This window comes from Spinacia oleracea, chromosome 2 (genome assembly GCF_020520425.1).
Source record: "Spinacia oleracea cultivar Varoflay chromosome 2, BTI_SOV_V1, whole genome shotgun sequence".
Classification (NCBI taxonomy): Eukaryota; Viridiplantae; Streptophyta; class Magnoliopsida; order Caryophyllales; family Amaranthaceae; genus Spinacia; species Spinacia oleracea.
In genome coordinates this window covers 94,289,176-94,303,059 of record NC_079488.1, presented here as the reverse complement: position 1 = coordinate 94,303,059, position 13,884 = coordinate 94,289,176, and the positions used below count along the sequence as shown (strand labels likewise).

The 13,884-nt window shown below is 34.0% G+C and overlaps 2 protein-coding genes across 5 annotated transcripts; one reads left to right on the top strand and one right to left on the bottom strand.

Annotated features, from left to right (window-relative positions):
- Positions 1 to 700: 700 nt before the first annotated feature.
- LOC110788629 (F-box/LRR-repeat protein 13) lies at positions 701 to 4,335 on the top strand. Of its 4 annotated transcripts, none has more exons than XM_056835559.1 (4): positions 701 to 1,103; positions 2,171 to 3,214; positions 3,463 to 3,588; positions 3,672 to 4,335. In XM_056835559.1, exons 2-4 carry the CDS (start codon positions 2,192 to 2,194, stop codon positions 3,948 to 3,950), a joined length of 1,428 nt encoding a protein of 475 aa, XP_056691537.1. In that variant the 5' UTR covers positions 701 to 1,103; positions 2,171 to 2,191; the 3' UTR covers positions 3,951 to 4,335. The 4 variants fall into 4 exon arrangements, with proteins under 4 accessions (XP_056691537.1, XP_056691535.1, XP_056691536.1 ...); XM_056835557.1 differs by having other exon boundaries at positions 2,165 to 3,214; XM_056835558.1 differs by having other exon boundaries at positions 2,137 to 3,214.
- Positions 4,336 to 4,805: 470 nt separating this feature from the next.
- LOC110779595 (1-aminocyclopropane-1-carboxylate oxidase homolog 1) lies at positions 4,806 to 9,554 on the bottom strand. The gene is made up of 3 exons (XM_021984084.2): positions 8,739 to 9,554; positions 5,317 to 5,629; positions 4,806 to 5,202 (listed from the first exon to the last, which is right to left on the bottom strand). Exons 1-3 carry the CDS (start codon positions 9,269 to 9,271, stop codon positions 4,948 to 4,950), a joined length of 1,101 nt encoding a protein of 366 aa, XP_021839776.2. The 5' UTR covers positions 9,272 to 9,554; the 3' UTR covers positions 4,806 to 4,947.
- Between the last annotated feature and the right edge of the window lie 4,330 nt (positions 9,555 to 13,884).

The following is a 13,884-nucleotide window of genomic DNA, read 5'->3' as shown; positions in this document are numbered from 1 at the left end:
TCATATTGTAAACTACTTAATTCACCATAATATACAGCCACAGGTCTCCCCCTTTGTTTACAATCAGTAATTTTATTTTTTAATTCAAGAATACGAGGCCCGTTCCCCAGAGAATATCTATCCCGCAAATCATCCCATAAAGACTTAACATTCTCAGGAAAACGCATAGTAGAACGAACAGACACATCTAAAGTATTAAAAATCCAAGCAACAAGCATAGAATTAACAATACCCCATTGATTAAAATCATCCGATGTTGCATCTGAAACATCAATGGTACCATCGATGATGAAGACGAGTTTGTTTTTTGCACGGAGATTATTGCGTAGGGAACGAGACCATTCCTCGTAGTTGTCTCCTTTCAGCAGGATAGGGCTTATGACTGCCCCTGTACCTTCACTCGGGTGAAGGTAGTATTCAGAAAATGGCTCATAGCGAGGAGCCTTAGATTTATCATCATCACCCATGAAACACAAATGGGAATTGCGCAAACAGCAGCAAAGAATATATAAAAAAAATGCAAGAACACGTCTATTTGAAAGGGAAAAAAAAAATCTCTAATTTAGAGATGTCTTGATACCATGTTAAACTCACACACACACAAATATGAGGAGAAAAGTCTATCCTTATATTACAATATGTACAACTATTTATACAAAGAATAGGAAACTTAACTTACCAAAACTCCTAAAAACCATAATGAACAACATTTATTCTTACATCAATTTCCTACATCAAGTCTTAGTCAATTCTTAGGTTACATTATATTACAAGAATTCTAGCTAGTAACTCTAGAATTCATAACAAAAACTTATAAAATATTGTCCTCATAATCCCTTCTTCAGCCCATGTTCCATTATTTATTTTATAACATATTGTCCCTTTTGTTCCAGCAAATCAGCAATGATGATCGATGACTTCCTTGCATGTTCTGATTTTTAAGCCGAAACCCCACTAATTTTGCTGCCGTCTATGGGAATTAAGATCAAATCCAACACCCAACTCACTTAATTTTGTGCTTTATAATTCTTCATTGCTGTAAATTCTTAAAGAGTTACTGGAACTCCCGAGAAACGATCTCTTCCCTCTCACCTCCGATCCTGGTAAGCCAATTTCAACCGAGCTAGGCTAATTGCAATTCGCCAATTTTTTTTTTTTTTGAATTTTTGAATTTTTGAATTTCTCTGATTTATAATATTATTGCTGTGCGTTTTGTTCAGGAATCCATATCTTTCTTCATTCATTTAATACAATAGTTTGTTAAGAATGCTTAATCAACTATTCTTTCATCATCAAATTAAAATGTTGACCAGTATGATCGATAACATTAACTGATAGCATTGCCAAGTTATGCTTAGTAATAAGAGAATAACTCAAAAACACATGGTTAGAAAATCATCAATGTATATTTCCGTACAAAAATGGTAAAAGGTCGCAACATGCGATCTTTAAGCCGTATCACCGTATCACAATGATGACATGACATGGTTATGTGTCATGATTTAAATTGAAAACTAAAATATTTAGCTTATATAACCTATTCACAAATTTTTATTTACAAGCTAGGTGTGTACAATAAATATTGTACACTGGAGTTAAAGTTAACCCAACATGCTTAAAAATTAAGTTTATATATGTAAAAGTTATCTATTTTGAGAGATAAATGATTTCATTTTAATAAAACTTATTTGTTACAAAAAAAAAAAGGTAAAAGTTATTTTAGTGTACAATAAATTTGGTGTACACCTTATACACGCAAGAACTTTTGTAACCTATTACAAAAAAAAAGGGTCGGTAAATCTTAATATTCTAATTTGTTTCCTTTTTCATATCGACTACCGTATTTACATATTTTCATAGTAAAAACATTGTACTGATAGTAAAAATATTCAGATGACGCATAGCATATATGGCGCCTATATATACCAATTAAACTGTGACACATAAGATTGCGACAACTAAATGTTGTCGCAACTTGCGACCTTTATCGTCACACCCTATTACCATATATGTTGGTTTTGTCGGGTTTCCGTTTATCAGCCCGAGTTTCATTTAGTCTTTATTTTCCCTCACAGACTGTAATACATGTTATGCTAATGCCATTGTGAATATTTTTCCAAATTGCATACACTGCAGTTAATTTACTGTTTTATTATCTTGCAAGAGGAAGAGGGTAGGTGCAAAATTGCAAATGTCAAGCCCGAACAAACTCTACAGTCTTAGGAAAAACCAAGACTATATCAGTGAACTACCCGACACAATTCTTTGTCTTATCCTATCTTTACTGTCTACAAAGTCTGTTGTTAAGACTAGCATATTGTCAAAACGATGGAACTATTTATGGATCAAAGTTCCGGCCCTTGACATCACGGAGGTGCATCAGCGTTATGAATGGCTTAATTTAGAGCAAAAGATTTGTTTCAAGAGCTTCGTGGATAAAGTTCTCCTTCACAATGATGTATCCTACTTACAACGTTTTTGCTTAGATGTCTTTGATGTTGATGACATTTATGTCACTTCATGGCTAACTAATGCATCAGGCCGTGAAATGCATGAGCTCTGTATCAACATTCGTCGGACTTCACAACTGCGTACTTGTCTGCCTCCAAGGCTTCTTTCAAGTGAAAGGCTAGTGGTTTTGAAACTTAAGGGGCACTTAATTATTGGTACCATAATGAATTTGAATTTGCATTTACCAAACGCTGAGACCATTGAGCTTGATGGCTTAAAGTTTGTTGATGATGGATTTTTGAAGAGGCTGTTATCCAGTTGCTCTCTTCTTAAAGAGTTGCATATTGTAGATTGTTATGGTATGCCTAAACTTCTTGATGTGGAGTCATTGACCCTAGAATCTTTGACAATAAAACAAGAGTGCTTCAATTATTACATGGTTATCAAGGAGTTTCCTACATATTTTGTCATTAATACACCAAATGTTAGATACCTTTGTCTCCATGGTACACTATCTCATTATATTATTGGGGATATGTGTGCACTCACCGAAGCAGATCTAGATGTAGTTTATTGTGATGAGGATTATGACAACCATGATGAAGATGACAATGAGGATGAGGATGAGGATTTGAAGAATCGAATCAGCGCCCTAAAGAAACTGCCGGTTGATTGTCAAGCACAAGAGCTTATAAGAAAAGTGTCTGGAGTAAAAACTTTGCGGATAGGATATAGAATAAGTCTTCAACGGGTAGGATACCAGGTAAGTCTTTAACATCACCCTATCCATCCATTGTTCTGGTTTAATATGATACTAGGTTAAGGCTCCGTTCTATTGGACTTATCTGAACTTAACTGAACTTAACTGAACTTATCTGAACTTAACTGAACTTATTTGAACTTATTTTGACTGAAATAAGTCAAAATAAGTCGAACAGAACAGGGCCTAATTAGTTGTCCATCGTTTATTTCTTTGCAGTTATTTTCAATACTTGTTCATTTGTTTGGCAGAATTTCATCAAGAATAAAAAGCTACCAGTCTTTCCAAACTTGACCTGTTTGGGAATGGAAGCCGGTGAACTTATGCGTGACCTATTAAAATGTGCTCCCAACTTAAAATCTCTGGAAATCTCAACTGTAAGTATTTAACTATTTACTACTTGTATTAAGTTATTAATAATTTGCATCATTAATCTGTGGGAATTGAATTTACTTATCAGGTTGACTATGACTGCGGTTTTGCACCTGAATTAGCACCCAAGCATTTACCATCCCTTGAAAATATTGTTGTGGAACGTTTCAATGGGGAATCAGAAGATATCGTGGTGATAGAATATTTTCTGGAGGCTGCATCAGCTTTGAAGAATATGTATGTTCGGTTGAATTGTAGTGTTAGTCTTAAAAGTGATGATGATAATGTTCTTAAGGAGATTTTGAGCCTTCCTAGATCCTCGGGTGTTTGTGAAGTTAATATATCGTCTATATATGATTCGGAATAGATAAATCAGTAAGTAAGCTACAATGGGAAATCTTACATGATAAGGGTTTGCTTTGAGTGATCTTTACGAAACCAGATAATGCTCATTTAGATATGGTGTTGTGCTATGGTTGTTCATTGTGTTTGTCAATTGTCATCTCCTGGTTTTCTAGTTTCTAATGTCACCAAACTAGGTTGTGGCAAGTGTTAGCCTCTGTTTCAGCTCTGCATCATGTGTACTACTGTACTGTAGTGGTGTTCTTGTAATGCTGAATACTGCCATGTGCAGCAAATTTAGCAATGTCTTTCAAGGTCCAATTACTTGACAAGCTCCACATCTTAATTTAGGCATTTTTCATTATGTACTAGAGGTTTCAAAAAATGTAAATTGTATTTTTCTATATATATATACCATTATTGCCTAACGTTTCCTCTCTTAGGTTTTTTATAATCACATGTACATTTTTTAGATTTACTATTTTAATTAATGTTTGCGCCTAACCCAAATGGTGCAATTAAAAAAATTGGAGAAAATTTGCAGCCACATAAGGACTCTAATCAGGCTGATTTTTCTAACACAATTGGAGATCAACAAACTGTTGTCCTTCTCTTGGGAGGGTCTCCCATTAGTTCGAAGTACAAAACACAAAATGTTGGAAGAATTTTATTTGTTACATACTTATAAATACTACGTTGTGAATGTGATTACAAAGGTTAAGTCGCACGTATACTTATATAATTCACTTAAAGAGTAACATGATATCAAGAGCCTTTAAACGCTATTATTTGTCTTAGCAATAAAACAACTAATTTCAATATTATAAGGTAAATTTTCCAAGATTTTGATTAACATTAACGAAAAAGATGGATACACGCTATATAAAGTAATTTGGTGAAACATAACACCGTATAATTGTCTGAAAACAAACTTAAACGAGTTCGAACCATAATGCATGGCCCTTAATTTTTAACCAAAAGAGTAACATCAATTGTAAGACATACATGAACTTCAATGAAAATCAAATCTTGAAATATTGGAGGTTAAGGGTTTCATCAACTCGTTTTTCCATGTTATAGACAGAATACCACTCTTTCATTGTGATCTCACGATACTTTGGAGGATTTTCATCAGAAAGTAATTCTTTGATAGGTCCGAACTTTTTGGTTTCCTCTAGATAAAATTTGCTGAAAAATGATGCAATGGATATTCTTGGTCCTATAAGCTTAGAAAGTACTCTATGTTTCACACTTTTGAACTTGCCGTTTGATAACATCTGAAAAAGTAGACGTAAAATAAAATTGTGAGAAGCTACTACTTTAGAAGAACCATATCAAATACTACGTATGTAATTGAATGGATTTTTTGGGAAAAAAAAAACATAAGATACCTGTAAAGCGTTCCCGACATTAACGATTATAGCCCCTGGAGTATAAGGAACATCAACCCAGTAGTCCTGATGAAGAACTTGGAGACCACCAACTTGGTCTTGCAACAAAATAGTTATGAAGGAACCATCAGCATGTTCTGGGGTGCCGATTGTTAATTCGGGTTGTGGACAAGCTGGATAATAATGACCTAAAACAATTAGCCCATCTGGACAATCTAGCTGGGATTGTTGCAATCCTAGTGCCTCTGATAGTAGCTCGAACAAAATTTTGCCCACCTTCTTCACTTGCTTTGAATACTCTATTAATATCTCCCTACAATTTATAAATAAATTATTATTTTGCTGCATATTAGGGGGAGGGCGTCAAAATCGCAGCCAGGCATGGATTATGAAATACATGTCATGGGCTTGTTTGTAATTTTCCAGCCATTTTGAAATTGTTGAATATATAGTCAACCCCGTTTGCCAACTTGGATCCCATATAGAAAAATTGAGTACCAATTTTGTAATATGAATACCATTTTAAAATATTTAGCACCATTTTTGTGATATTAATACCACTTTATAAAATTTAGTACAAAACGAGTACCATTTAAGGAAAATGAATTTCATTTAAAAAAAGTTTAGTACCATTTTTGTAATACCAATACCATTTTTGTAATACCAATACCAACTCAGCAATGCCAAATCACCACCCCGTTTTACAAATTTACAATTCCGTTATACATTTCCCCCAAAAATATTTAACATTTACATTTACCTTTTTATTTGGGGTTGACATGTTTTTGCAAATACATGCCAGGCATATATTTGGACTTCCTCTATTAGGGGAATTAATGAACCTAAGAACGAATTCTCATATATAGTAAAGTCAATTGTATGTTAATGCATAGAGTAGCACCATACACTTATATATTAACAATTCCTTAATAATGTGACAAACTAACTAAGACCGTACTCAGTTTACCTTATTTCAATACCATATTATTTCATACCTAATTAGATGAGATAAAATTATAAAAAATTATCTTTAGAGAGGATCATAAAATTATTTTACAAAAAGTTACTATTATTATAAATTGCATTATTGTGGTATTTTGTTATTATTATTTTTACTAGTCTTATATGCAAGCGGTATGTGCGAAAATAAATAGAAAGCAAAATCGTTTTCTTACATCTTTTATCCTCAAATACTACAAGGTAAGAAAAACTGTTCACAAAGTTCCTCAAAAATAATTGATATCTATTCAGCAAACATCTAATTAGTGCAACAATATAATAACAAAGTAAAGAAAACAAAACAACAATCTTCATTTTTCGATAATACTGCGTTTTCTGTTGCTTAAAAAATATGGACTTCCAAAAAAAGTACTTTTGAGAATACTTCCAAAACAACAATCTTCATTTTTTTCTAGTAAAATTCTTTCGACAATACTATTTTGACCGTAATTAGTAGTATACAACTATACATAACCGAAAATATAATAACTTGTGAGATCTCATTATATTCCTTTCAATATAACTTTTTGAATATCAAATTGTATAATTTTGATGAATGCGAAAATAAAAACTATTAATGGTAAAAGTAATGCATTAGAGATCGCACATAATCGAAAGGTTAGGAACATTATGGAACGGAGGGTTTACTATCTTTGTCCGAATTATGAACATTGACTCAATGTTTAATTAAGGATTGATTTTTCTATATGCATCTCACGTGCCTTTAAATACCCCTTTCCATGAGATGTCACGGAGATGCACTTAGTAAAGTCAAGCCCAGATTTTTGAATCAATGGTCATAACCCGACCAAATGTAGTATCTTAACATGAAAATTTTCTAAGGTACTCCCTCCATTCCATAAGTTTCCTCACGTTCCATTAAGTGTGGTGTCCAACGCACTAATTTGACCATTAATATTTTAATTCCAATTAATAAGAAGAATTATAAAAATTTGAAGAACGTTTTGGAATGGAGGAAGTAGTTAATTACAACCTTTTTTGTAAGGTACTTTCTCGCAAAAAAACCAGTTTATAAGGTAATTTTTGACAAATTATATGCCTTTAAAATATAGATTACAACAGATCAGATCAAGTCATACTAGATCAAATAAGTTTATACTAGATCAAGTTGATCAAATCACAGAAGATCATACCAGTTCGGATCGTATTGAACTAAATAAGAAAACTTGGATCAAACAAGATCAATCTATGGTTAGTCCAGTTCAGTCAAGGTCATACCATATTAAAATAGATATTATCTTGTTAGTAATTTTACATTAAACATTAACTACAGATTTATGAATTCAAAACAATTGAATCATATCGGAATTAGATCCAACCATCTCAAAATAAATATGTCTATAACTGAGAAGCTTATTTTCCAGATCAGATCATACTACTTCAATCTAAATCAGACTCGTGATTAGAAAAGATTAGAAAATTAGGTTCTTAACAAATTGGATCTAAACGAAAAATGAGTTGATCATGCATTATTAAATAAAATAAAGACCATAATGGGCGTCCAACATCTTGTTAGGTTGTTCAAGAATAGGTTATTTTTTTGTCTTATTTCACCTTTTGTTCATTACATAATGCAATATTTCATATTAATACATCTTAGTTTTTAAGAATATTTATAAAAAAATGTATTAAATAGATAATTCAAAGCCAATAATATAAGTGCTAGTTAAACCACAATTTTTTTAATCTATACCTAGTCTATAGAAAGGAAAACCACATTTGATTAGGTGACATGTGTCAACACATTTGATTAGATTACACGTGTCGTCTTTTTAGGTTTTTTATTTTATTTTTTATTTGTTGTTTGATATGTTATACAACTCCAATCACCTCTTTCATTCCATCTTCCTCATACAACATCAATACACCAATCTATCATTCAACATTTTTCACTCCATCTTCCCGATTAACACTCAATACTAAAACATTTTTTAATTTATGTATTCTTTCAACTTTCAAAATTTACCTCTATTTAAATCATACGAAGTATATTCTTTCTAATATCACAAACTCAATAAAATTATAACATAAAAAAATAGACTACATAACCATTGTACAATCGCATGTTCTTTAAACGGGCTCAAAAGCTAGTTGTAGTTGAAGTACGAAGTAGAGTCTAAACATTCTTGTGTTTCTAATAATTACAATATTTTTCTAAATTCATTTACTATTAATTACTATAATTAACCTACATATTAATATCAATCATAATTTAATTTTAAATCTTATTACGTAAAAATCATATAAGATCGATTAGATAAGAAAAAATAAGTAATCGAGAAAAATAGGTTCAAATCTAATCATATTATACCACGAGAAATAAGATGAAGTTAACAAAACCTAGCTAATTCATGACAAAATAAGAATTATATAAGGGGGTCGAATATGAGAAAGAGACACACCTGCAAGGAGGAGGCAATTGATCCGGACTAGGAGGATTAGGGGACATATAACAAAGAAAATTGTCCCTCCAACTAACTACATCTGAAGTATAAAGATCAGCATTGCTATGATAAGCAAACTTATCATTTCCAAAGTCTCTTGAATAATAATGTTTTTTCACTTGATTATCTAGCTCAAAAAACTCTTTCACTCCTTTCAATGTCTCTTCCAAAACCATGTCTGGAATTCCATGATTTATCACTTGGAAAAACCCCCATGTCTCCGAGGCTTCTCTAATATCCTCAACAACCTTCTTCCAATTGCAATGACCTATATTATTTTTGTTAGTGTGAAGATTAATAATTGGTAAATTAAAACCACCATCAACACCAACGATATTAGTTGTTTGAGGTGAAGGTTGTTTAGAAATTGGGTTAATGAAGATGGAAGGAATGGTTGTAACACCAGCATCAACAAGTCCCTTAACTCCTAATTTTGTTTCATCAAATTCTCTTCTTTCTTCTTCTTGGTCATTGCTCTTTGTGGACATCATTATTGTTTCAGGTGAGAATATATTTTTGAAAAATATTTGAGAGATATTGTGAGAGAGTTTAGGTGCGAAGAAACCAAGTAATAAAAGGTTTATGTGAACAGTTAATTATTTTTAAGCTAAGAGTTGTTCTTTTATATGAGAGTAGGATATATAGGTGGGAGAGGAAAGAAATAGACAGAGGATTAATAAGCAAATATGATTTCAATTTTCGCAAAAATGGAAAAAACGGGGAAATAGAAAATTTTAAAACTTGGAAAAAGGAGGACCAAAACTTTAATATTTTAAATATATAATTTTATAAATTTCTAATTTTATATCAATTAAATGAACATTTTCTCACACAAAATAAAATGTTAATGTTTTTCCATTTAACCCTGATTTCCTTCTTTTTTCAAACCAAAATTAAAAGTAAAAGGAAAAATTGATATTGACAGTTCCAACTATGGCCGTTTAACTTTTAAAGGTCCCAACTTTTGATTATTCTAGAGTGGTCTCAACTTTAAGGTGTGTTTTCCAAGAATGGTCCTTTGGTTTATTAAACTATTAATTAAGTTGATTTAAGCATATCATACTGTTCCATTTACTTCATTTAATTAAAAAATATGATTATTGCACGAGAGATATGAGTGTTAATTAAGTTATTTAGCACTTAATTTTAACTAAGGGACCATTTTTGGAAAACACTCTCTATAGTTGGGACCACCCTGACATAATCAAAAGTTGAGACCTTTTAAAGTAAATCGGCCATAGTTGGGACCGATAATATCAATTTTTCCAAAGTAAAATAAAGTGAAATGTATTACTTTTTTAGTAACAAAAAATTAAATATATTGTTTCCTTTTAAACCAAATTCTTTCCTTTATAAACCAAATTATAATATTAAATTAAATTAAAATGAATTGTTGTAGTCACAAATTAAAATATTTTATTTCTTCCCTTTTTAAAGGGATTTCTTCGCTTTTAAAACAAAAAGGAAAATAATTATTTAATTTCTTTCTCTTTGAAACCAGTTTATTTTCTTTTGAATCAAATAAACAAGGAAATAAAAGGCATATCTAGTAAGTTAATTAAAAGGGGTCATGGTCCTTTTGACATGGCCCAACTTTGGTTCCCATTGTACAACCCATTCAATAATCATGCCTATTCGTTTTTCATTCACCTTTTACTGCTTGATTTTCTCTATCTTTCCCTACCTCATTTTTCAATCCCTTCAATTTTTCTACATCTAGCTTCATATTAGAAATACAACTTTACCTTAAATAAGACGATTTTATGTGATTCCCTGTTATTTTTTATTTCATTGAAAACATTTATGTGAACAGAGAGAAGTAATTAGTTTATGAAATACGTTTTAAATTTTATTTGTTCCTGTAGTGTTTCTAAATAGGACGTGGCGGATTTTTTGCATTTCCGTTCAATAGATCACAGTATAGGTTTGTCTTCTACCTCAACTGAGGTGTTGTAAGCTGGAAAGTGCTAAGCAAAACATTGTTGCGGATTCTACAACTGAAGTTGAGTACATTGTTGCACATGGAGCAGCAAAGGAAGCAATTTTGCTAAGGAAGTTCGTTGGTGAGCTTGGTGTAGTCCCCTCCATTAAAGGACCAGTAGCTCTCTATTGTGATAATTCAGAGCTATTACCCATGCCAAAGAGCCCAGACACCACCAATGAGTCAAACATGTACTTCGTAGATTTCACCTTCTACGAGAATTCGTTTAAAGAAAGGAAGTCGGGATAAGAAAGATTGGAACTCATGACAAATTCTCAGATCCATTGACAAAACCTCTGCCGCAAGCGAAGCACAACCCGCACACTGCAGCTATGAGGATCAATCATATTGGAGAATGGCTTTAATATCATTTAATGTTTTAAAGTTTTTAGAGTTTAAATACTTTGTAAAACATTTTGGTAAACATTCATAGAAATGAGTAAATTTCATTTTTCCATTTAGTTTTGTGGTTTATTAAATGATGAGTCCTCTTAATTTGACAAAATTCAAGATACACTGTCAAGGACCACTTGTGAGGGGGTCGAAAAAGCGCAAGGCTAATGCGTGACCTCGTCCCTCGTGGGTGTGACGTTTCTTTTTTGTCAAATCAAGTGTAATTGGATTTCCTGTGAATTTACACCCAATTGACTAGTAATATAGGAGTCGCCATTCAGTTTTTAACGACAATGAGAAAAACTGACAAAACCCGGTTATCGTGACATAAAGGGAGTGCAATTATGTTTGACCACGACGGCCATAGGTTCCCTTATGATCCCTGGTGTGGGGATATCTCAACATACACCCGCAAGGTAGAGATTGAGGGTTCGGGGGACTGTAACTATCGAGAGAAGTACTCGCTCTTCGATAACTCCAGAGGCAGAATATCCTTACTAGCTCAGCATAAATAATTGAAGGGACATGCGTTAACTATTAAACTAATCTGAGTTGATTTTAACAATATGCAACATATAATACTAGATCGATCGCGATTATCTGATTTAGATTGTTTTAAGGGACCTAGCATGATAATCCAATTTCCCAACATATTTTCTTTATTAGGCGTGATAAAACAATCAGATTTGATTAGTTTAACAGTTCATAAAAGGGCGAGGAAAGCAATTAAATCATGCGAAGGGGCACATTACGACGCACCCTTGAGAGGTGCGTCACGGTTCTCAGAAAATTAACCACTTTGACTTTGCTATTTCTCCTTTTATTTAACGAATCTCAAACTACGGGACAGGATACGTTTTGTTCGATTTTTGGATCGATTGCGACAGAACGCGTGATCAATTTCGCAGCGTGAGGCTTAGGCTTAGGGGTTGGAGTCAATACTCAGAATAATGAATTGTGTCTTTTCACGTCGAACTTGGGGCTATATTTATAGAAAAGAGTTCGTGGAAAGATAGAATTTTAGAGCTCTAATCCACGAGGAATTAGGAAAGAACACGTCCCAGGTAATTTCAGCGCCCAGGGCTGGGCGCCGAAGATTTATGCGCCTAGAGCCAGGCGTTGAAAATAGGGTCTGGGCCGTTTTCTTTGTCAGATTCGGACTCTTAGAATCCGGAGTGTTCGAGACTTGTTCGAGTCTTTTAGTGCGTATTAACTTTATGACGGGATGCGTCTGGCCCCGTTACGAACTCTAGGCTCGTTAGGATTTTAATTAATACGTAACTCTTATTTTCGAATCATATTAGGAATAGGATTCCTCTCAAAATTTCTATCTCATTTAGGATTTATGTTGGAGTGCAACACCTAATTCTGACAGGTTTCTATCTTTTATGACTTGCCACTTTTAACAACTACCCATTACGGCAGTTACTATTTTTAGCAGGTTTCCATAAATAGCAGGTTTCGGGTGAAATGAAAAGGGTGATTGAGATTCGTTATTTTATAGGAGATGCGTTGCCAAGTGGAGATTTATGTTCTCATCATCGAACCTTCCCTTTCGGGAATGGGGACAAAAATAGGTGTCTACAGTTAGCCCCCACTTTGACTGAGTCTTGGAGTAAGACGATGGTCAAAGTATTAGACGGAGTGCGTCACACAAGCCATGGTGACCTGTTTTGCGAGGGTATCACGAGCCCCCGAGTGATAACATTTGACTTAAGGGTCATCACTTTAAGTGTCGACATATCCCTCACGTGTCATTGGGATTTATCAACGGATAGTATAGAAACTTCCTCACTTGGTCATTGGAAGGATCTAAAGATGCGTAGAAACTCCCTCACTTTGTCATTGGGAGTAGCTACAGATGTTTTCGAAATCAAAGCTATAAAGTTTAATTGGGCCTGGCCAAGCCCAATCACGAGGTAAAAATGTTTTTAAAGATTCTCATTTTCAGGGTTAGCTAAACGAGAAAACCCCCTTGTTTTTATGGGACGTAAAACGAAGGAAAATCCTGCACATCGTTCTTTTTTGGAAAAACGGAAAACCAATTCTTTAATTTTTAGGAAAAAAGGAAAACTACTCACATCGTTCTTTTTTTGGAAAAACGGAAAACCAAAAAAAGTTATCGCTGCAGCGACTAAGGACCTGTGCGGTTAGTGACGCAGACCCCGCCGACTAAAGATGGCGGGCCTGTCCGCTAAGGGTGGACACCCCGCCCGATAGAAGTGGACGAATCTGTTTTTGAAATTTGAAAATAGGGACCTACGCGGTTTGTGACGTAGACCCCGCCGGCTAAAGATGGCGAACCTGTCCGCTAAGGGTGGACACCCCGTCCGATAGAAGTGGACGAATCTATTTTGAAATTTGTTTGTGCTTTTTGAAAATAAGGACCTACGTGGTTTGCGACGTAGACCCCGCCGGCTGAAGATGGCGAGCCTGTTTCATTTTTGTTTTTGAAGATTCTATTTTTCGAAAACTGAGGACCTGCGCGGCTAGTGGCGCAGACCCCGCCCGCTGAGGGTGGGCAAGCCCTGTCCGCTAAGGGTGGACGTCCCTGAATTCGTTTTCTTCGATTTGGAACTCGCGTGGTTCGTGACGCGATCTTGCCAACTGGGGTTGGCAAGTTCCTATTTTTTTCATCGTGATTTCTTTTGAGAATTTCTTTTATTCATTCTTGCAAGGGAGAATTCTTCCGAGGGATGCTCGGACTTAGTTGTAACCTGAATGTGGGTT